Source organism: Mycteria americana, chromosome 24 (genome assembly GCF_035582795.1).
Source record: "Mycteria americana isolate JAX WOST 10 ecotype Jacksonville Zoo and Gardens chromosome 24, USCA_MyAme_1.0, whole genome shotgun sequence".
Lineage (NCBI taxonomy): Eukaryota > Metazoa > Chordata > Aves > Ciconiiformes > Ciconiidae > Mycteria > Mycteria americana.
In genome coordinates this window covers 5,650,636-5,671,908 of record NC_134388.1, presented here as the reverse complement: position 1 = coordinate 5,671,908, position 21,273 = coordinate 5,650,636, and the positions used below count along the sequence as shown (strand labels likewise).

The 21,273-nt window shown below is 72.1% G+C and overlaps 3 protein-coding genes across 5 annotated transcripts; 1 reads left to right on the top strand and 2 right to left on the bottom strand.

Annotated features, from left to right (window-relative positions):
* Positions 1 to 400: 400 nt before the first annotated feature.
* On the top strand, positions 401 to 16,215 carry APC2 (APC regulator of Wnt signaling pathway 2). The gene is made up of 15 exons (XM_075524151.1): positions 401 to 470; positions 5,219 to 5,377; positions 5,506 to 5,596; positions 5,688 to 5,856; positions 5,931 to 6,039; positions 6,134 to 6,247; positions 6,783 to 6,860; positions 7,769 to 7,861; positions 7,940 to 8,324; positions 8,504 to 8,599; positions 8,769 to 8,908; positions 8,991 to 9,068; positions 9,148 to 9,264; positions 9,346 to 9,560; positions 9,656 to 16,215. Exons 2-15 carry the CDS (start codon positions 5,237 to 5,239, stop codon positions 15,120 to 15,122), a joined length of 7,293 nt encoding a protein of 2,430 aa, XP_075380266.1. The 5' UTR covers positions 401 to 470; positions 5,219 to 5,236; the 3' UTR covers positions 15,123 to 16,215.
* On the bottom strand, positions 15,790 to 18,682 carry GZMM (granzyme M). The gene is made up of 6 exons (XM_075524066.1): positions 18,604 to 18,682; positions 18,230 to 18,389; positions 17,954 to 18,107; positions 17,371 to 17,625; positions 16,946 to 17,161; positions 15,790 to 15,910 (listed from the first exon to the last, which is right to left on the bottom strand). Exons 1-6 carry the CDS (start codon positions 18,680 to 18,682, stop codon positions 15,890 to 15,892), a joined length of 885 nt encoding a protein of 294 aa, XP_075380181.1. The 3' UTR covers positions 15,790 to 15,889.
* A 1,080-nt stretch (positions 18,683 to 19,762) lies between these two features.
* Positions 19,763 to 21,171, bottom strand: C24H19orf25 (chromosome 24 C19orf25 homolog). 3 transcript variants are annotated; one of them, XM_075523996.1, is made up of 3 exons: positions 21,095 to 21,171; positions 20,273 to 20,445; positions 19,763 to 20,163 (listed from the first exon to the last, which is right to left on the bottom strand). In XM_075523996.1, exons 2-3 carry the CDS (start codon positions 20,418 to 20,420, stop codon positions 19,967 to 19,969), a joined length of 345 nt encoding a protein of 114 aa, XP_075380111.1. In that variant the 5' UTR covers positions 20,421 to 20,445; positions 21,095 to 21,171; the 3' UTR covers positions 19,763 to 19,966. The 3 variants fall into 3 exon arrangements, with proteins under 3 accessions (XP_075380111.1, XP_075380110.1, XP_075380112.1); XM_075523995.1 differs by having other exon boundaries at positions 20,273 to 20,446; positions 21,080 to 21,133; XM_075523997.1 differs by lacking the exon at positions 21,095 to 21,171 and adding an exon at positions 20,808 to 20,828.
* Between the last annotated feature and the right edge of the window lie 102 nt (positions 21,172 to 21,273).

The following is a 21,273-nucleotide window of genomic DNA, read 5'->3' as shown; positions in this document are numbered from 1 at the left end:
GGCCCGGGGCTGGCTGCGGCCCCAGGCTGCGTCCCCGGGCCCTGCTCGACGCTCCGGGGAGGGGGGGGGGCTGACCGGCCGGGGTCCCGCCGGTCCCGGGGTGACACCGGGCTCAGCCCTGCGCCGGGCAGGGGGCGGCCGCCCCCGGGGCTGATCCCCCGGACACGGGGACAGCACCGGCCGGCTCGGGGGGGCAGATTTGGCCGCAGGACGGGGGAGAAGGGGCAGATCCTGCAGATTTGGGGGGGGGGGGGGGATGAAGGTGAGGAGACCTGCGGGGACCCTCCCCTGCCGCGGGGCCCCTCCCCTCCCGCCCGGCCCCGGGGCCGCGGGGACCCCCCCGTCTGCCGCCCCCTAGCGGCGCCGCTGCGACATTACCGGCGGGGGGGGCGGGGGCGGGATGCGGCTGCTCGGGGCCGCGCCGGCTCCTCGCCCAGCTCCGCAACGCCAACGCCGCCGCCGGGGATGAGGTACGGCCGCACCTGCCCCCGCACCCCCCCGCACCCCCCGCACCCCCGCGCCCCCCGCGCCCCCCAAGGGGTCCCGGTGGCTCCGGTCGCTGCAGCCGCCGGGGTTGGGGGGGACGGGGGGGGCACCCCCCGGGCTGGGTGGGAAGGGGGGGATCGGGGTGCGGTGCTGGGTTGCGGGGGGGGCTGGATGCGGCCGGGGGGCCCCGCTCTGCCCCCCCCCCCCCGCGGCGGAGGCTCCCCCCGGCCCTGGCTGCGCTGAATCTGCCGTCATGCGGCGGGCGCGGCTCCATCCCGGGGGATCGGGGGGGATCTGGGGGGGGGGGGATCGGGGGTCCGGGGGAATCGGGGGGGGGGGGGCGGGCAGCGTTTAGCCCCCGCGTTCCGCATCCCCGGCCGCGGGGACAAAGGCCGGACAATGCCGGGGCTCCGCCGGGAGCCCCCGGGCGGGGGCGGGGGGGGCAGCACCCACCGTCCCCATCCTCATCCCGTCCCCATCCTCTTCCCACCCCCGTCCCCTTCCCATCCCCATCCCCATCCCCATCCTCATCCTCATCCCATCCTGCGAGGGGGGGCAGCGGGGCCCGCGGCTGGGGGGTCCCCACAGGGGCGGCAGCCCGGCTCCCCGCGCAGCCCCTCCCGGTGCTCCTCGCCCGAAGCGCTGCCCCGGCGGGGCCGCTCCGGGAGCCTGGGGCTGAGCCCCGCACCTAAAGCCTCAAACCCGCACCCCAAATCCGCATCCCAAACCCGCCCCAACCTGCCCCTCAAAAATCTCGGCCTCTAAAGCAGCACCTCAACCCCACCCAGGGGCGGGGGATCCCACGGGGCCCGGTGCCATGTCCCCGGGCAGCGGGTGTCCCCAGCCACCCCTGGATGTGGGGTGCGAGGTGGGTGCTGCCCCGGGCGCGGGCTGGTGACGTTCCTGCCCTCCGGCCCCGGTGCCCGTTCCCATGGCCGCCCTGCCCGTGGGCTGGGGCGTGGGGTGGGTGGGGGGCTGGTCCTGGGGGTCCCTGCGGGGGGTTTCTCTGCTGGGGGCGCAGGGGACCCCAGCTCTCGCCCCACCGGGGCCCTGCCACGGCTCCACATTCGTCCGAAGGCCGTGACATGCATGTGCACACGTGTGCGTGCAGCATATGTGGCGCGTGTGCACGCGTGTGTGGGAGCAGCCGCTGTGTGGGGGCGTGGGAGGGACGCGGGTGCCGCAGGGGCTCGGACGCTGCGCGTGGGGAGGGAGCGGGTCCCATGTGCCGGCGTCCCCGCGTGTGCTCCCGCCATGCGCCCGAGCCGCCCAGGAGCCGTGCGGGGGGGGGCTGCGTGTGCGGGGCCGGCCTGGTGCTCCCTGGGGTGGCTTTGCTGTGGTTGGGGGTCCCCGGGGCCGCCGTGCGCGGCCGGGTCGATCGGCAGGAGCTGGTGACAACACGCTGTTTGTTTAACGTCCCTGGGGGCTCTGGGAGCCGCAGCCGGCCGGGGGGCTCAGATGTGGCTTCTGTCGGAGGCGGCTGCGCTCGGCTGACGCTGCAGGGCTGGGGCCGACCGTGGTCCCCGTCCCCATCCCCGGCGCTGCCGCCGGGCCGGAGGGAGCTGAGGGGTGCGGGGAGCTTGGGGTGCAGGGGTCCCCCAGCCCTGCCCTGCTCTGCCCAGGCCAAGGCGGCCCCGGCCAAGGTGGCACAGTGCGGTGAGCGGTGCGGTGGGCAGCGCGGCGCAGAGGCAGCGCGGTGCAAAAGGCTGATGCAGTGGGTTGGACGGCGCAGGGGAGGACAGGGCAGCGCGGCGGGCAGGGCGGTGGGTGCCGTGGGCAGGGCGGTGGGTGCCGTGGGCAGGGCGGCGCAGTGGGCAGCGCGGAGGACGGTGCGGGTGCGGTGGGCAGCGCGGATGCTGCTTCTCCACCCACTGATCTGCTGCAGCATCTGCCCCGCCGAGACCGTGCCGGATGGATCCAGGCCCTGCCAGCGGCCTCGGCCGGTCCTGGGGTGCCCTGAGCAGGGAGGGGCAGCCGTTGGGTGTCGGAGGAGTTGGGTGCCCAGGCCCCCGAGCCATCGCACCCCGCAGGGTGTGCCCACGGCAGCCCACGGCCCTGCCTGGGATCCAGCCCCGGACGGGGGGACACCGGCTCCCGTGGGACAGTGACCGTCACAGTGCCGGAGCCTGGGCTGCGGGAGCGTAGCTGCAGCCCTGGCCCCCCCTTCCCTGCAGCCCTGGCCCCCCCTTTCCCCGTTGTGTCTAGACGCTTCGCAAATGCAGGTGCCGCCGCGCCAGCCCCTCCCCGCAGGCTGCAGATCCCCAGCGCTGCCGCAGGCCGCTGCGCTCGGCCGCCCCGGCCAGGGGACCCGGGGGTCCAGAGCTCAGACTCCCCCCCCATCGACCCCCAGCTCCCCCCCCCCAGGGTCCCCTGGCCAGGGCAGGAGAGGGGCAGGACCCCTGGGGGCTGGTGGGGGGCTCGTGGTGCGGGGTGCCCCAGCCCTGCAGCTGCACTGACAGCCCCCCCCAGAGCTGGGGGGGGTCCCACAGACTGGCCACCGCCCCACTGAGGGGCTGCAGCAGCCCCCAGGCTCTTCCAGCCGCTGTCTGCCCCAGCAGCGTCCCACCCCCTGCAAACCAAAGCTGTCACCGCAGAGCTGTGGGGATGGGGGTCCTGGGGGGGGGAACAGCTTCCTGCCTCAGTTTCGTGTCCCCCCCCCGTGCAACGGGGGTGGTGCCGTGAACTGCCTGGGCTGTCCAGCAGCCGAACGTCCCAGCGCGTCCTGGCCTGCTGCAGCATGACACAGCACCGTGGGGAGGGCGGCCGGAGCACCCCGGCATCGCGCAGGGCGGGGGCACCCCGTGGGCAGCGCCGGGGGAGGGGGTTCAAGCAGCACCCACCCCCAGCTGAGCCGGGGAGTCCTGGCTCTGAGCAGGTCGGTCGGCGCTGAGAGGTTTGGGGTGCCCGGGGGGAGGTGGGGACATGTTCCCCTGCAGGCGCGGGAGCCCCCGGCTTTCATCCTCGCCCCGCTGTGTCCCCCGGTGCTGAACCCCCCCGGCCGGTGGGTGCTCGGGAAGGGCCATGGACCAGCCTGTGCTGCCCCATCCGCTGTCGCCGTAGCAACGGGAGGCTGTGCTCAGCCCGCATCCTGCATCCCTCATCCTGCATCCCTCATCCTGCATCCCTCATCCTGCATCCCTCTTCCCGCATCCCGCATCCCTCATCCTGCATCCCTCATCCTGCATCCCTCTTCCCGCATCCCGCATCCCTCTTCCCGCATCCCGCATCCCGCATCCCTCCATCCGCAGCCCTCTCCCATCCTCCCGCACCCCGTCTCCTCCCTCCGCACCCCTCATTGTCCATCCTGCAGCCCAGACCTGTGTCCTGATCCTGCAGCCCTCAGCCCACCCCCACCGCCCTTCCGCCGCCTCCACCCCGTGCTCCCCCACCCTCACCCCCCCGCAGCCCCATGCCCAGCCCTCCCGGGGGTTCTTCCTCTCCTGGGGGGGTCATTTTGCCGCCTGGGCAGTGATGTGTGTGTGTGTGGGGGGGGGATTTGCACCGTGGGGTCTTTGTCTCTCTCCGGGAGCGTGGCTGGCCCCGGCACGGCGTGGGCAGAGGGCGGTGGGGAGGGGGAGGCACAGCCCGCAGCAGGACCCAGGTCGGGGCAGGATGGGGGGGTCCCCAAGTCGGTGTGGGGTGCAGGGACAAGGGAGCAGTGTGGGGTGGGGGCTGGGATGGCTCCTGGGGTGGGAAGGACATCGGTGGGGCCTTGGGGAGGGTGCTGGGTCCCAGCGCTGTCTGGTGGGGCCGCTGTGCTGGATGGGGGGGGTGCTGGAGCCCCCCCAAAAGGGGTCGCGGAGGCAGAGGGAGCCCAGGGTGTTCGGGCAGCTTTGGGTGGGCGGGCAGGGACACGGGCAGTGCCGGGGATCGATCCCTGCTGCTGCCCCGGGCAGCCGCTGTCCCTGACCCCGCTGCGGCAGGGGACGGGCCCGATCCTGCCCCACAGCGCTGTGGGGGATGCGGGGAGGGATGAGCAGGGGGGTGCAGTGGGGTGGGGGGAGAAGGGGACCCCCCCCCCGCTGTGCACACCCATTGCACGCACACTCGTGCACAGACGTGGCGCTGACGAAGGCGGCGTGGGGCTGTCGCGCTCTCGGCCGCCAGCCTGACCCGCTGGGGCGGTGACGAGGGGGTCCCCATCCCTGTCACCCCCCCCCATGCCCTCATGTGCCGGCGCAGCGTGTGCCCCCCCGGCAGGTGCGAAGGGAGGCCCCGGGCGCTGCGGCAAGGAGGAGGTTTGGGGGGCCGGGGCCGGCTGGGGGGGGGGGACAGGGGGCCTGGGGGGGCTGGAGGGGACAGAGCAGGGCTGGGGGCCCTGCCGGGGGGGGGCCGGGGCTGGCCCTGCTGCGGGAGGGAGCGAAGCGGGAGATGGTTCGGAGAAGGAGAAGACAAAAGCGAGACAAAGGGGGAAGGGAGCGGAGGGCTGAGCTGCTGCGGAGGATGGAAACCAGGCAGGGGCTGGCAGGGGGCTGGGGGGGCCGGGGCCGCTCGCCCGCGGGGGGGCCGGGGCCCGATGCCCGCCCCGCGCTGGGGAGGGCCCTTCTGGGAGGTTTTGGGGGGCTCCAGCTCTCGCCGGGGCACTCTGCCCCCTCCCTGGGGCGGGGGTGCGGGTGGCGGGGGTCCCCCGGGCTGCGCCGCGGTCTCAGGCAGGTGCTGGGGTGCTGGCGGGCAGCGAGGGCGCTGCGGGGAGCACCCCGGGGTGCTGCCCACCTCCTCCCCACGCCTGCAGGCGCTGGAGGAGGTGAAGATGTCTGGCTCCATCGCCTCGTACGACCAGCTGGTGCGGCAGGTGGAGGCGCTGAAGAAGGAGAACAGCCACCTCCGGCGGGAGCTGGAGGACAACTCCAACCACCTCTCCAAGCTGGAGAATGAGACCTCGGACATGAAAGTGAGGACGGGCCCAGGAGGGACCCGGCCCCTGTGCTGGGGCTGTGGGGAAGGGCACACGGGGGCTGCCCTCCGCGTTCCTCTCCCCCCCCCCCCCTCCCCGCCCCGACGGCTCCGTCCCTGTTTTAGGAGGTCCTGAAGCACCTCCAGGGCAAGCTGGAGCAGGAGGCGCGGGTCATGGTGTCCTCGGGGCAGACGGAGGTCCTGGACCAGCTGAAAGGTGGGTGCCCAGGCATGGGGGGGGTGTGGGGTGTGTGTGTGGGGGGGTGTCCCCGCCAAGCCCACCTTCACGCCGCTGTCCCCGTCCCCAGCCCTGCAGATGGACATCACCAGCCTCTACAACCTCAAGTTCCCACCGGAGGTGGCCGGAGCCGGGCGCAGCGCTGAGGACACTCAACCACCGCCCGCATCCCACCGGGACGGCTCCGGGGACCTGGGCAGGGCCACCCTCCGGCTGCTGGAGGAGCTTGACCGGGAGAGGTGATGGCCTGGGGGGGGATGCACGGGGCTGGGGGGGCCGGGGGCCGTGCTGACGGGGCTCCCCCCCTCCCTAGGTGCTTCCTGCTGGGCGAGATCGAGAAGGAGGAGAAGGAGAAGGTGTGGTACTACACCCAGCTGCAGAGCCTGGCCACGCGCCTGGACGAGCTGCCGCACGTGGAGACGGTGAGCGGGGGGGTGTCCCAGCACCCCCCCCCCCCGGCCCCGGGGCGCGGGCAGGACCCCGTCCCCCTCACGCCATCCCCCCCCGTCCCCCCAGTTCTCCATGCAGATGGATCTCATCCGGCAGCAGCTGGAGTTCGAGGCCCAGCACATCCGCTCGCTGATGGAGGAGCGCTTCGGCACGGCCGACGAGATGGTGCAGCGGGCGCAGGTCAGGGCGGGCGGGAGCCCTCCCTTCCCCTCCTCGCTGCCCCCGTCCCGCGCCCGGGGGGCTCCAGCTGCCCCCCCGCTGCACCCTGCCAGCTCCAGCCCTGCGTGCCCTTGCACCGGCCCTGTGCATCCTCACACCCGGCTCTATGCACCCTTGCACCCAGCACCGTGCGTCCTCCCACCAGCCCTGTGCACCCTTGCTCCCAGCGCTTTGCACCCTCGCACCCAGCTCCTTGCACCCGGTGCCGTGCATCCTCGCACCCTTGCACCCAGCTCCTTGCACCCTTGCACCCATTTCTTTGCACCCTTACATGCAGCTCCTTGCACCCGGTGCCGTGCACCCTTGCACCCAGCTCCTTGCACCCTCACACCCAACTCCGTGCACGCTTGCATCACCTCTGCACACCCTCACACCCAACCCCGTGCACCCTGGCACCTTGCACCCAGCCCCGCGCACCCTCACGCCTGGCTCTGGGGGTGCTGGGGGTCCCGGGGGGGGGTCCCAGCCCTCGCCGACACCCGCTCCGCCCCCACAGATCCGCGCATCCCGGCTGGAGCAGATCGACAAAGAGCTCATGGAGGCGCAGGACAAGGTGCAGCAGCCGGAGCCGCAGGTAGCGGGGACGGGGCTGGGCCCGCCCGGGGCCAGGGGCCAGCGTCGGGGTCCGTCCCTGCTCCCCGCGGGGCGGCGGAGCCTGCGGAGGCCGGAGGAGGGGGCCGGGCGCAGCCCTCCGCCATTGTCCCCGTCCTGTCCCCGTCGCCCGCCGGCGCGGCACAGCCGGGGCTTTGTGCGGCTCGGGCACCGTGAAATGGGCAGTTGCCATGGAGACGAGAAGTAGGCCATGGCGCGCGGCGGGCGGGCGGGTGGATGGGCGCGGTGGCTCCCGCGGCGTCTGCTGCCGCCGGAGCGGGGACCCCGCCGTCGCCACGGCCCCGCCATCGCCTCCGGTCCTGCCATCGCCACGGCCCCGCCATCGCCTCTGGTCCCTCCGTCCCCACGATCCCTCCATCGCCACAACCGCTCCATCATCTCTGGCCCCTCCATCACCCACGACCCTTCCGTCCCCACGACCTCCCCGTCCCCACGAGCCCTCCGTCCCCTCCAGCCCCTCCATCCCCACGACCCCTCCATCCCCCACACCACCTCCATCATCTCCGGCCCCTCCATCACCCCCAGCCCCTCCACCGCCCCAGCCAGCCCCGCATCCCGCACGGCCCCTCCGTTGCCAACCCACGCAGGCAGCTCCGCGGGCTCGGCCCCGGCGCAGTCCACGCCGCCCGCCCCGCTCGCCTCGCCCACGCTTTTCCTTTCCCGAGCCTGCTGCTGTGGCAGCCCCCACCCCCCCACCCCCCCGATCAGCCCCGATTCCGGCTTAAAACGCAACCCTGGCGTTGACGAAAGCAACGATTGCAACGACCGGGAAACGCTGCCGAATTTAATGGCACCGGCGGGTTCCTGAACAGCGGGGAGGGGCGAGGGCGGCGCGTTGCAACCTGCCTCCATCTGCCCCCTCCGCTGCAGCTCTGCGGGAAGGCGCCGGGCATGGAGGGGGACGGCAGCCTGGACCCCCCGACCCACCCCGAGGAGGGGGGCAGCAGCCTGGGCAGCAGCAAGGTGAGGGGCAGCCGTGCCCGAGTCCGGCTGGGGTGGGGAGCGCGGGGCCGTGTGTAACCCCGAGTCCCCCTCCCGCAGGTGGAGGTGGTCTTCTGGCTCCTGTCCATGCTGGCCACGCGGGACAAGGACGACATGTCCCGCACGCTGCTGGCCATGTCCAGCTCGCAGGAGAGCTGCCTGGCCATGCGCAAGTCGGGCTGCCTGCCCCTGCTCATCCAGATCCTGCACGACTCGGACGGCGAGCCGGGACCCCCCGAGAGCCCCGCCGGTGCCAAGGACGCCCGCATGCGTGCCAACGCCGCCCTCCACAACATCGTCTTCTCCCAGCCCGACGAGGGCCAGGCCAAGAAGGAGATGCGGGTGCTGCACGTGCTGGAGCAGATCCGCTCCTACTCGGAGACCTGCTGGGACTGGCTGCAGATGCAGAGCAGGGACGGGGGCAGAGGCCCCGAGGGCAGCGCGGGTACGGGGGCGAGCGGGGTGCCAGCGTGTGCGTACACGCACGCGTGGCGGTGCGCCCGCCCGCGAGCATCCGCGCGTGCCGGAGGCAGCAGGCGATGGCGGGGGGGGGGGACGGGACACGGGACACGACACCATCGGTGCCAGACCCCCAGGGCTGACCCCCCGCCTCTCCCCACACAGCGCCGGTGCCCATCGAGCCCCAGATCTGCCAGGCCACCTGCGCCATCATGAAGCTCTCCTTCGACGAGGAGTACCGGCGGGCCATGAACGAGCTGGGTGAGCGTGGGGTGGGCGCGGGGAGGGGGCTCCGTCCCTTTTGCACCGCAGCCGTCCCTGCCCACCCTTCTCCCTGGTGCAACGGCAGCAGCGCTGGGGAGGGGGTGCCGGGGGGCGGGGGACGGAAATCCCGTGCCCAAGTCACCCCCCGTCCCGGCCCGGCCCGCAGGCGGGCTGCAGGCGGTGGCCGAGCTGCTGCAGGTGGACTACGAGATGCACAAGATGACGAGCGATTCCCTGAACCTGGCACTGCGACGCTACGCGGGGATGGCCCTCACCAACCTCACCTTCGGCGACGTGGTCAACAAGGTCCTGGGGGGGGCTGCGGGGTGGGGAGTGGGGCTGGGGGGGGGCTGCGGCATCACCCTCACCATCCTCATCCTCCCCACAGGCGACGCTGTGCTCCCGCCGGGGCTGCATGGAGGCCATCGTGGCTCAGCTGGGCTCCGACAGCGAGGAGCTGCACCAGGTGGGTGCCGGTGGCGTGGGGGGCTCCCCCAGGGAGGGGGACGGTCCCTGCGCCCACCCGCCCCATTCCGCCCTCCCAGGTGGTCTCCAGCATCCTGAGGAACCTCTCTTGGCGGGCTGACATCAACAGCAAGAAGGTGCTGCGGGAGGTGGGCAGCGTGACCGGGCTGACGCGGTGCGCGCTGCACGCCGGCAAGGTGAGCGCCGGGGCGGGTGGCAACGGGCACCGGGGCGGCCGGACGGGGGCTGACGGGTGCGTGCGTCCCCACCCGGGACAGGAGTCCACGCTGAAGAGCGTCCTGAGCGCGCTGTGGAACCTGTCGGCGCACAGCACGGAGAACAAAGCCGCCATCTGCGGGGTGGAGGGGGCCCTGGGCTTCCTGGTGAGCACCCTCACCTACAAGTGCCAGAGCAACTCGCTGGCCATCATCGAGAGCGGCGGCGGCATCCTCAGGAACGTCTCCAGCCTCATCGCCACGCGGGAGGACTACAGGTGAGGGTCGCCGCGGAGCGGGGACGGTGCCGGGGGGGGGGGGGGGGTGTCTCAGGGACCGTCCTGACGGCTGGGGGTCCCCCCCTGTCCCGCAGGCAGGTGCTCCGGGACCACAACTGCCTGCAGACGCTGCTGCAGCACCTGCGCTCGCACAGCCTCACCATCGTCAGCAACGCCTGCGGCACCCTCTGGAACCTGTCCGCCCGCAGCCCCCGCGACCAGGAGCTGCTCTGGGACCTGGGGGCGGTCAGCATGCTGCGCAACCTCATCCATTCCAAGCACAAGATGATCGCCATGGGCAGCGCGGCCGCTCTCCGCAACCTCCTCACCAACCGGCCCCCCAAGTACAAGGATGCCGCCGTCATCTCGCCGGGCTCCTGCATGCCCTCGCTCTACATGCGCAAGCAGAAGGCGCTGGAGGCCGAACTGGATGCCAAGCACTTGGCCGAGACCTTCGACACCATGGAGAAGCAGAGCCTGAAGAGCCAGAACGCCAAGAAGCCGACGCGGCACATAGAGAACCTGGTGAAGGACTACGCCTCCGACTCCGGCTGCTTTGACGACGATGAGGTGCCCAACGTCTCCACCGGCGTGGAGACGGCCAGCGCCTCCGTCCTCTCCATGTTCCTCAATTCCTCCTTCCTCCAGGGGCAGGCGCTGCCCCGGGCGCTGGCACAGAGGCGATGCCCGGAGCCAGAGAAGGATGGCAGCGGCAAGCCAGCGGAGCCCAAGAAGCTGCCGCTGCCGGAGGATGACGTCTCGCTGGCCGCCGAGAAGTTGGCCAACAAGATCTCCAGCACGGTGGCCAAGATCGACAAGCTGGTGGAGGACATCTCCACCATGCACACGTCCTCGGATGACAGCTTCAGCCTCAGCTCGGAGGACCACTGCCTGGACTGGCAGTACGGCCCCGAGGAGGTGCACGAGGCGCGCGCCCAGTCCTGCTCGCCGTGCCGTCTCTCAGACACCGGCGGCTTTGCCAAGCGGGAGAGCCTGAGCCGGGCGCACACGCTGCTGCGGCTCAAGACCGCCTACACCAGCCTGTCCAACGACAGCCTCAACAGCGGCAGCACCAGCGACGGCTACTGCACCAAAGAGCACATGAAGCCCTGCACCAGGGCCGCCTTCCTCGACTACCGGGACGAGCTGCAGCGGTACCAGAAGCGGCCGAGCCGGCTCGACCTCAAGAGCATCCTGGGCGGCAAGCCGGAGCGGGTCGAACCCCCCGCGCTCACGGGCAGGGACGCGGCCGAGCTGGACAAGCCGGAGCAGCGAGACCTGCCGGAACGGGCCAAGAAGACGGTGACTTTCCCCAGCCCCAAGACGCTGGACAAGGAGCCCGAGTGGAAGAAGGAGGCGGGCAGCAAGCCCTGCCCTGACCCCCAGGTCCGCACCATCAAACTCTCCCCGTCCTACCAGCATATCCCGCTGCTTGAAAGCCTGGCCAAGAGCGGGGCAGCCGCTGGCGCCGGCCACCACCCCTCCCTCCTGGGCAGAAAGCAAGCCTGGCTCCCCCCTGCGCTGCTGCAGACGGCCGAGACCTTGAGCAAGATCCCAGAGAAGCTGCCCGCCCACCCGCCAGCCACGACGGAGCAGGAGTCGGTGCAGAAATACTCGGTGGAGGACACCCCCATCTGCTTCTCCCGGTGCAGCTCCCTCTCCTCTCTCTCCTCGGCCGACAACGTGCTGGACGGGCAGAGCCACAGCGAGAACGACCTGGACAGCGACTCCTCCCTGGAGATCCTGGAGATGGAGGAAGGGGACGGGGAAGGTGAGGATGGGAGGCAGGAGAAGGACAAGGCGGCGGATCTGGGTCCGGCCACGCCGGCGAGGATTTCGCAGCCTATCACCATCCCCTTCCCGAAGCGTGACAAGGTCTTCCTGCGGGAGTCATCACCGTCACGCCAGGAGGACCTCACGCCCTCGAGCTCCTCGGAGAACTACATCCAGGAGACGCCGCTGGTGATGAGCCGCTGCAGCTCCGTCAGCTCCCTGGGCAGCTTCGAGAGCCCCTCCATCGCCAGCTCCATCCAGAGCGACCCTTGCAGCGAGATGATCAGCGGCACCATCAGTCCCAGCGAGCTGCCCGACAGCCCCGGGCAGACCATGCCACCCAGCCGCAGCAAGACGCCCCTCTTCGAGCTGGGCTGCCAACCGGAGAAGGAGACCAGCCAGTTCAACATCCAGTGGGAGAACAACGTCAAGAAGTTCATGGAGATCACCGACTTTAAGGAACGCTTCCAGCTTCCCCAGGACCTGGACTCCATGGTCTACTTCACGGTGGAGAAACCCAACGAGAACTTCTCCTGCGCCTCCAGCCTGAGCGCCCTGCCCCTCCACGAGCACTATGTCCAGAAGGACGTGGAGCTCAAGCTGATGCCCACGTTCCCGGAGAAGAACAGCCTGAATTTCGTGGCTCACGAGAAGCGGGAGGAGCGGCGGGAGGAGCGGTACCTGGAGGGCCGGCGGCGGGCTGACCGCCCCGAGCCCCCCTCCGACGATGACATCGAGATCCTGAAGGAGTGCATCAGCTCCGCCATGCCCTCCCGCTTCCGCAAGGTGAAGACCTCCCTGCTCTCCGGCCAGGTCCTGCACCCCCAGACGAAGAAGCCGGTGCACGTCCCTGTGTACATGCTGGTGCCGGCCCACGCGCACCCCGGCGTCCCCAAGCACCTGCGTGCCACCGCCCGCGACCTCTTCAAGGACGACGACTCCTTCACTGACTCGGCCGACGGGACCCCCGTCAACTTCTCCAGCGCCGCCTCGCTGAGCGACGAGACCCTGCGCTACCCGGCCGCCGAGGAGGCTCAGCATCCCCGCGGCGCGGGCACGGGGGTCCCGGTGGGGGTCCTGCCCGAGGGGCACCGCGAGACGGGCGGCGCCGGCTCCATCCCGGCCAGGAGAGCCACCTCCAGCAGCTCGGCGCCTGCCCAGCTGAGCTCAGCCCGCAAAGGGAAAGCGGGGTCGAGCCGTGGCCAAGGCGGGGAGGGGCAGCGGGGGAAGCAGCCCCCCGCCAAGAGCGGACCCAGCCTGGAGCTGGAGGCGGGGAGGACCAGCGGTCCCCCTGGGCGGAAGGACGCTCCCCGGGAGGACGGGGTGGCCTTCCAGTCGCTGTGCCACACCACGCCGACGGAGGAAGCCGTCTACTGCTTCTATGAGCAGGACTCGGATGAGCTGCCCGAGGCGGGCAGGGAGGCGTCTGGCAGCAGAGCCCAGCCCGGCCGGGTGCCCAGGAGGGAGCGCTGGGGCGGCTCCGTTCCCCGCAGGGAGCCCGAGCCCGGTCCCCGGCCGGCGAAGGCGAAACCACAGAACAACCTCATCGCTGACGAGACGCCGCCGTGCTACTCCCTCAGCTCCTCCATGAGCTCCCTGAGCGATGCCAACCCCTCCGACGGCGAGGAGCGGGGCCAGCCCTGCGGCAAAGCCCCCCGGCCGCGGTCGGCCGGGGCAGTGGGGCAGGCACAGGGGGGCTCCCCCAGCTCCCCCAGCCTCAACTCGGAGGATGACCTGCTGCAGAAGTGCATCGGCTCGGCCATGCCCAAGCGCCGGCGGCCCTCGGCTCGCCGGAGGACGGTGGAGCGCAAGCAGAAGCCGCCGGGCGCCGGCGGGAGGGAGCGGAAAGCGGAGGCGAGGCATCGCCCCGCCGAGGACGCCGGATCCGACCGGGGCTCGGACCTGGACAGCGTGGAGTGGCAAGCCATCCAGGAAGGTGCCAACTCCATCGTCACCTGGCTGCACCAGGCTGCTGCCTCCCTCTCGCGGGAGCCTTCCTCCGAGTCCGACTCCATCCTCTCCTTCGTGTCAGGGCTCTCTGTCGGGTCCACCCTGCAGCTCTCCCTGGGCAGGCAGGAGAAGAAACGGGCCGGCAGCGTGGCCGGCCGGGATGCGGCGAGGAGGGAGCACAGCAAGAGCCGCCCAGAGAGGAAGGATGTGCCGGGTGCCCGTCCCGCCGGCCGCGGAAACGCCAGGGCGGAGCGGAGCCCGGCACCCACCAAGCCGGCGCCCAACCTGCCCGTGGTCTTCCGCGGCAGGACCGTCATCTACATGCCCAGCCTGGCCAAGGACGCCCCCAGCCCGCGGGCCGCTCCGAAGAAAAGCCCCGTGGCCAAGCCCGAGGCGCCGGCGGCCAAGAACCTCTCCCTGAGCCAGCAGCGCTCGCGGAGCCTGCACCGGCTGGGCAAGCCCCCCGAAACCGGGGACCTGGCGCTGCCCAAGAGGAGCACGACGCCTCCTGCCCGCATCGGCAAGGGACCCCCCTCCTCGGGCTCCTCCCGCACCTCCACCCCCTCCCAGCAGGCACCCAAGAAGCTGCCGTCGCCCTCCCAGCTCGCCAAGCAGGGTCCCCCGGCCGCGGGCAAGGCGGGCGGCTCGCCCTCCCCGCCGGGACCCCCGGCCAGAGCCCCGGCCCCCAAGTCCCCGGCCCCCAAGCAGTCCAAGACGCAGAAGTCGCCCGTCCGCATCCCCTTCATGCAGAAGCCCAGCAGGAAGGCGCTGCCGGGCCGGGGGGCCATGCCGGTGCTGGAGGAGCAGGCGGACGGTGGCAAGGCACGGGGCAACGGGCCGGGGGCACCGGGGGGCGGCCGGCTCAACCTGGTGCGGATGTCGTCCGCTCGTTCCAGCGGGAGCGACTCGGACCGCTCCGGCTTCCTGCGCCAGCTCACCTTCATCAAGGAATCCTCCAGCCTGCTGCTGCGGCACCGCACCGAGCTCTCCCCGGCGCAGCCGGCGACCTCGCTGCCTCGCCGCACCTCCCCGCAGCGCAGCCGCACCACCCTCCCGGCCGTCTTCCTCTGCTCCTCCCGCTGCGAGGAGCTCAAGGCGGCCAAGCGAGCAGCCCCCAGCCCACGGCCCCTCATCCCCAGGGCCCAGCCTGGCGGCAAAGTCCCCGCCAGCGCCAAGCCGCCGCGGAGGACCAGCTCTGAGAGCCCGTCCCGGCTGCCGGTGAAGACCAGCATCCCCACACCCGAGCCCTTCAAGAGATACTCGTCCTCGCCCAACATCAGCGTGGTGCGGAGGACGGGCAGCCCTTCCTCCGTCCTCTCCGCCCGCTCCGAGGCTTCGGCGCGGCGGCGGCAGACCGAGGCGGTGCCCAGCGGGCAGCCGGCGAAGCCACCGGTGGTGATGATGAAGGGCACGTGGCGGAGGATTCGGGACGAAGACATTCCCCACATCCTCAAGAGCACCCTGCCCTCCTCCGCCCTGCCGCTGGCGGGCGCCGGCGAGGAGGAACGCCCTGGCACCCCCGGCCCCAGGAAGACCAGCGACGCCGTGGTGCAGACCGAGGACTTCTCCACCACCAAGACCAACTCCAGCACCTCTCCCACGCTGGAGACCCGCGAGGGGCCCCCGCACACCCGCGCCGCCTGCGACGGCGAAGCCCCAGCCCCCGCCAAGGCCACCCTGCCCATCTCCTTCGGCCACGACGCGCCGGCCGGGACCTTCCCCGCCAGCCGGCACGGCTCCCCGAGCAGAGCCGCCCGCGTCACCCCCTTCAACTACGTCCCCAGCCCCATGGCGGTGACGGTGGTGGCCGACAAGGCGGTGGAGAAAATCCAGGCTTGAGCAGCGGCTGCAGGTGAAGCCCCGGCGAGGGTCCCACAACACCCCCTGCCCCGCGAGAGCCGGCCGGGGCCGTGCTGGGGGGGACGGCGACGCGGGGCAGCTGGGGACCGGTGAGCGACCCCAGCCCGCTGCCTGCCCCGGCTGGGGTCTGGCTGTACCGGAGCACCGCAGTTCCCAGTGCCAAGGACCGGGCAGAGCTGGCGGGACCCGCTGGGCGCTGGGGACGGGGCTGATGCCCCAGACTGAGATGCGTCTCGGTGGCCATCTCCTCCCACCGACGGACGCCCCAGGACAAGGCGAGCAGGGGCCGCGTCCCCACGTCCCCCCATCCCGCTCACCCGCCTCGGGCAGAGGCTGAACCAGGGCCTGATCCTGCGTGCCGGGAAGACGGCACACCGCACCCAACGCCAGGTCTCCGCTGCGTGCTTCAGCTCGTCTCGGCACCGACACCCGGCCCCGCCAGCGATCGCAGCTCATTTATTAACGAGGGGAGGGAGCGCGCAGCGGGATCAAGCCAGGGAGAGGCTTGGCGGGGGGGACAGTGCACGGCCGCGGGGAGACGGGGCTGGGACCCCCCGTTTGTGCTGCTGGAGGCTCCTAATTAAGGCGCCCGGCTGATTGCTAACGAGTAACCCGCAGCCGTGGCGCTTGCGCTGCTTCAAGGCGGCGTCGGGTGGAAAAGGTACGGGAGGAGCTGGGCGGGGGCTCGCTGGTGGGCGGCTGGGGGCCCGCGGGGCTCGTCCCGGGGGGCTGCTCGCAGGGTCGTGTCACTGGGCCGGGGAGCTGCCCTGGGAGGGGACGGGGTGCTGAGCTGGCACCGGGGTGCCCAACCCCTGGGGAAGGGTCTGGGGTCCCTCACCCCCATCCGCAGCCCCCCGCCCCAGGGTGGAAGAGCCCCATCCCGGCTGGCAGCCAGGACCCCGGCGCATCCCCGTGCGCCGTGGACACGAGTCCATCCAGGACTGGATTACGCCCACGAGCGCAGGGGCTCCCAGCCCCCAAAGCACCGGGGACGCCCCCCTCCTGCTGCCGGTCGCGGGGGCGTGCAGGACCGTCCTCGGCCCCGGGGAGCGGGATGGGCTGTGGAGGGGCCCCCCGATCCGGGTGCTCCCCGACCCCTTGGGTGCCTCCCGGTCCTCCCACCCCCCCGCTTGCTGCCTGCTTTGGGTGGGGTGACCCGTGAGCCCCCCACGTAGCAGTGCCATGGGGTGCTGCAGGGACAGACAGGGGGCTACGGGGACACGTGCGGGGGACCCAGGGATACACATGGGGGGGCGGGGACATAGCGAGGGGCTCTGGGGACCTGCCCCGGGGCCGCGCAGCGGGGCCACGGGGGTAGGCACTGAGGCCAGGGAGACACCAGGGCGGTGGGGACATGCATGGGGTCCCCGGGGATGCGCAGGGGGGCCGTGGGGCCGTGCACGCCCCGGTGCCCGCTGGAGACCTCCGCTCCGGCAGCGGCTGGGGGGCTGCAGCCAGCGCAGCGGGACTCGGGGCCGGGGCTGAAGAAAAGGGGGCAAAGTCCCCAGGGCAGCACGCGTCATCGTCCCCCGTCCCCACCCGCGAGCGCCGTGACCGAGCGTAGGGTGCGCCAGGAGGGCCGGCGTCGCCGCACGCGCTCGGCCGCGGCCCCGGGTTCAAGCCCCGCTGCCCAGCTCTGCTCTCGCCCGCCTCTGCTCCGTGCGTGCCCGTCGGCTTCAGCCCTCCCCTGCGGACAATCCCGCCGGGTTTCACGGTGCCCTGCTTCCCCCCATGGCTGTATGTATGTACTAAGGATGTTATTTTACCAGGACTCTGGACAGTATTAAGAATTAAAAGCCAACCTGTGTAAATAAGAAGGGGTGGTCTGTCCGTCCCGCGCACCCGGGCTTTGGGGAGCCACAGCCCCGCCGCAGGGTTTGCCGGATCCATTTCTTGTGCTTCACGGCCGAGGCGGCGACTGGGGGCTTGAAAGGGTCGGTGAAGTCCGAGCCGGTGAAGGACAGGACGCCGGCCACCTCTGCCCGCTTCCCGCACACCAAGGGGCCCCCGGAGTCACCCTGGGTGGAGGTGACAGTGGGGTGCAGACCCCAACCGGGGGCCAGGGACCCCGTCATGGCCGGGGAGGGGGGCGTTTCGCATCTCTGCTCGGGGTGAGCATCCTCCCCGGAGTCCCCCGCACCCGGGAACGGCGGCTCGGGGTGGGGACAGAGCTTGGCAGCCGGTTGGTCCCCTCCCGAAACCCTTTAGCCCCCTCCCAGCTCCTCACCTTGGAGGGGGCCGAGCCCCTGCGGCGTCCCTGGAAGCAGATCATGGCGGGGGCGATGCCGCCGTTCCAGAAGCGGCTGTTGTTGCACATCCGCGCGTCCAGCACCGTGACGTCCAGCTCCTGCAGCGTGGGCGAGAGCCCGCCGCGCCGGCGGAGGCCCCAGCCCGCCAAGCTGCACGCCGCCCCGGCCACCGGCTCCCGCCCCAGCAGCTTGATGAGCCGCCGGGTCCTGCTCAGCGTCACCGTCCCCTCCAGCTGCGGACGGGGCGGCGGGCAGCGTCAGACCCCCCCCCCCCACCGCTAACGGCCGGCAGGAAGCACCCCGCTGCCGCAGGTGGGCGGCTGAGGGCGAGCACCGGGCTGGCGCAGCACCCACGGGCGCGGGGAGACGTCACCCAGCCGTGAAAGCGCTCGGAGGCGAGAAGAGGAAACGTCACCCAGCCCCTCGCCCCGGCTGAGAGCGCGGCCGCACCGGTGCAGCGTGAACCCGCTCGGATCCCTCCCCGGCAGCGCTTCCTGGCACCGCCAACGGTCACGCCGGCCCCACGGCAAAAGCCTTTCCCGCGGCCGGTGCGAGCCCCACCTGGAGCAGGAGAACGTCGTTTGCCATCGTCCGGCGGTCGTAGCCAGGGTGGGGACAGACCGCCTGGATGGGGAAGGTCTGCGTGGCCGCCCCGCGCTCCCGCAGGCTGTGCAGGCCCACCACCACCGTCCCCGCGGCCCTCGTCCCCGCGGCCCTGGCAGCGGGAGCCAGCGTCGGCGGGAGCCCGGCACCGGCCACGGCCCGGCGCCGGCCACACGGAGCCCCGCCGAGACCCCCGTCCCTGCGCCGGGCAGGACGCGGCCGCTCCAGCCTCACCCCCGACAGAAGCAGTGGGCGGCCGTCAGCACCCAGCGCTCGTGCAGCAGCGCTCCCCCGCAGGCGTGAACCCCCCCGAACTGGATGGACGCCATGTAGGGCCTGGAGTGGGGTTTGGCCTCCTGTCCCCCGATCACCGACGGCTGGAGCCGGCCCTGCGCTGCCGGGGAGAGGAGAGCCTGTCCCGGTCGATGTCCTGTCCCGAGAGCCTGTCCTGTCCCGAGAGGAAAAGGCTGGGGGTCCCCAAGCAGCCCCCCCCGTCCCCCCCAGTGCATCCAGCCGCCCCTGCGAGCTGGCTGCCACCCCCCCCGCCGCCGCCGCCAGCGATGCCGAGACCCCACCGGCCGCCCCCAACCCACCGCCCCGGTGCTCACCCAGCCCGGCCAAAGGGAGAATCGTCATCATCATCATCATCATCATCATCATCAGCCCCGGGCCGTCCCTCGCCCCCATCCCTCGCCCGCCCGCGCCGCGTCCCTCTGCGGAGGTGATGCGAGGCTGCCGCGCTCCACGCCGAGCCAGCGCAGAGGCGCGTCACGTGCGAAAGCGGCGCATGGACCCCCGCTAAGGGGGGCAGGAAGGGGAAGAGGCACCCGTGGGGCAGAGCCAAGACCTGGGGGGGGCGGGGGGGGGGCGGAAAACCACCCGCAGCGACCCCGCCGCTCCCTGGGGTTTGACTTTGACCTCATCCCCCGCTCAGCGAGCGACACGGGACAGAGTCGCATCGTCAGTTCTCCGAGAAGGGTTTTTAATGAGATTTGCGACAATCCCCGGTGCCGGGGCCCCCCGTTCCCAGCACCTTCATCAGCAGGACAGGGTAACCGCGCTCCCGTCACCGTCACCGCGGGGCCGTCGGCCCCAGCCCCCCCAACAGGCTGCAAAAGCAGACCCCCCGCCCCCCCCGGTCCCTCAGCGCTTCGCTCTGGAGGAGGGGGCAGGGCTGGCTTTGCCCGCTGCCGAGCGGGACGTTCTCAGGCTGTCCACCAGCCTGTCGAAGAAGAACTCGGTCTGGTACTCCAGCTCGATGAGGTGCTGCAGGAAGCGGGGCACCTCGGCTTTCTTCACGCCCACGTACACGGGGATCATCTTGGTCCCGCGGCAGTGGATGATGTGATAGAGGTTCCACTGGGAAACGCGCTGGCACCAGGGGTCACCCAGGGACTTGGCGGAGAGGAGGAGGATGGCCACCCGGCTGGCCTCGATGACCTCGATGGCGGTCAGGACGACGGACGTCCCGGCCACTTGGTCCTGGTGCTCTACGTAGCCCCGAAAGCCCTCTTCCTTCAAGCGGTCCGAGATGCGGGAGGCGATGCGGTCGTCCTCGGGGCAGTACCAGATGGAGTAGTCGTAGGTGAAGCCGCGGCGCGAGGGCGCGGATGACATGCCACCCGCCGGGGACGAAGGCATCGAGTTCACGGGCAACGGGGACCAAAGGCCGCGCCGGGAACCTTGCCGCCGTGGCCGGACGGCCCCTTCCCGGCACGGGCGGCAGGTCCCACCGCTCGCCGGGGAAAGGTCAGGCTGCCGAGGCAGCGCAGGGCGGCCCCTCCCCTCTCGCGCGCCGGTGAGGCGCCGGCAGCGCCAGATCCTCCGGTAAATCAAACGCAATGGGTTCCGCTTCCAACTGGGGCAAGCGAAACCGCAACGGCGGGGCGTCCCGAGGCGCCCGCCGCAGTCCAGGGCGCCCGCGGAGAAGAGTCCCGAGCGCCGAGGCCGCGCGGACGGAGGCTGCCGGCCTCAGAAAGCTTTCTGCCTCATTTCCGAAACGCCGCGCTCCAGCGCCGCTCCCGCTCGCCGCAGCTCCTCGCGCCGCTCCCGCAGCCGCTCCCGGGCCTCCTGCAGCCGCTGGTTCATCTCCACGTAGCAGCGGCTCTGCCGGTACAGCCGCTCCCGCTCCTCCGCCGCGGCCTCCTGCCCAGCGGGGCCGGGGGAGCCTGGTGGGGAGCAGAGGAGGCGGGGGGGGGGGGGGGGGTCAGCGGGGGCTGGCGGAGCTCCCCTCCCCCCCACCCCCTCTCCTCGCTCTCCCCCACCCCGGGGACTCACCCGGGGAGGGGCCGTGGTCCCGGCGGGGCTCCGCGGGGAGGAGGAAGACGGGGTCGGCCGGGTGGGTGCCCCGCACGTCGGCCAGGATCTGCTCCGCGCTGGGGGGCTCAGGGCGGGTGGGCAGCACCCGCTTGGCCTTGGAGCTCATCACGGGGCGGCCTCATGCACAGGGGCTGGGGGGGGGGGTGAGGGGCTGCCCCCACCCCCGACAGACAGACAGACAGACAGACCCCCCCGCGCTGCCCTTTGGACGGACACACAGACCTGCCCCCTGCCCTGTCCCCCCCGGACAGACGGACAGACAAACAGAGCCCTTCCCTGCCCCCCCACCCCCACCCCCGGACAGACCGACTTCCCCCCCTCCCACTCTCCTAGACAGACAGACCCCCTCGCTGCCCCAGGACAGACAGTAGCCCTCTCGTTGCCTCTTAGACAGACAGACAGACAGACCTCCCGCCTCCTCGCCCCAGGACGGACAGACGCCCTCCTTGCCCCCCCCCCGACAGACAGACAGACACCCCCCCCCCCCCCCCGCCTTGTCCACCCCAGGACAGACAGACAAAGGCCCGCCGCGTCCCTCAGGACAGACAGAGGCTCCTGCCTCTCCCCGGGACAGCCACCCCCCCGCCCCCCCAGGACAGACAGACAGACACACACCAACCCTCCAGGACAGACAGACAAAGTCACCCCCCTGCCCCCAGGACAGACAAACCGGCCCCCTCCGCCCCCCCCAGGGCAGACAGACAGACAGACAGATCCCCTCCGCCACCCGCTACTCCGGACGGACAGACGGACGGACACCGCCTCCGCCACGCTCCTCACCCCCCGCGCTCCTCCCGGCCACCGTAGCGCCAGCGCCCCGCCCCGTGACTCACCTCCGCCGCGCCCCCGGAAATACGTCATCTCGGCGCGGTTCCCCACCCCCCTTTCCCCAGGCCCCGCCCTTTCTCTTAAAGGCACCGCCCCCCCCGCTCTTAAAGGAGCCGCGCAGCCCGTAAAAA

What these genes read in the sequence shown, in the direction of transcription:
- APC2 (XM_075524151.1), top strand. Translation starts at nt 5,237, where the DNA reads ATGTCTGGCTCCATCGCCTCGTACGACCAGCTGGTGCGGCAGGTGGAG. An exon ending in AGCTGCCGCACGTGGAGACG is followed by an intron (nt 6,040 to 6,133) that starts GTGAGCGGGGGG and finishes CCGTCCCCCCAG; the next exon opens with TTCTCCATGCAGATGGATCT. An exon ending in AGGCCCCGAGGGCAGCGCGG is followed by an intron (nt 8,325 to 8,503) that starts GTACGGGGGCGA and finishes CTCCCCACACAG; the next exon opens with CGCCGGTGCCCATCGAGCCC.
- C24H19orf25 (XM_075523996.1), bottom strand. Translation starts at nt 20,420, where the DNA reads ATGAGCTCCAAGGCCAAGCGGGTGCTGCCCACCCGCCCTGAGCCCCCC. An exon ending in GGACCACGGCCCCTCCCCGG is followed by an intron (nt 20,164 to 20,272) that starts GTGAGTCCCCGG and finishes GCTCCCCACCAG; the next exon opens with GCTCCCCCGGCCCCGCTGGG.
- GZMM (XM_075524066.1), bottom strand. Translation starts at nt 18,682, where the DNA reads ATGGGGGCGAGGGACGGCCCGGGGCTGATGATGATGATGATGATGATG. An exon ending in GGGGCTCGGCCCCCTCCAAG is followed by an intron (nt 17,162 to 17,370) that starts GTGAGGAGCTGG and finishes ACCTCCACCCAG; the next exon opens with GGTGACTCCGGGGGCCCCTT. An exon ending in ACCCCTTCTTATTTACACAG is followed by an intron (nt 15,911 to 16,945) that starts GTTGGCTTTTAA and finishes GTCCCCTCCCAG; the next exon opens with GGCAGCTCCCCGGCCCAGTG.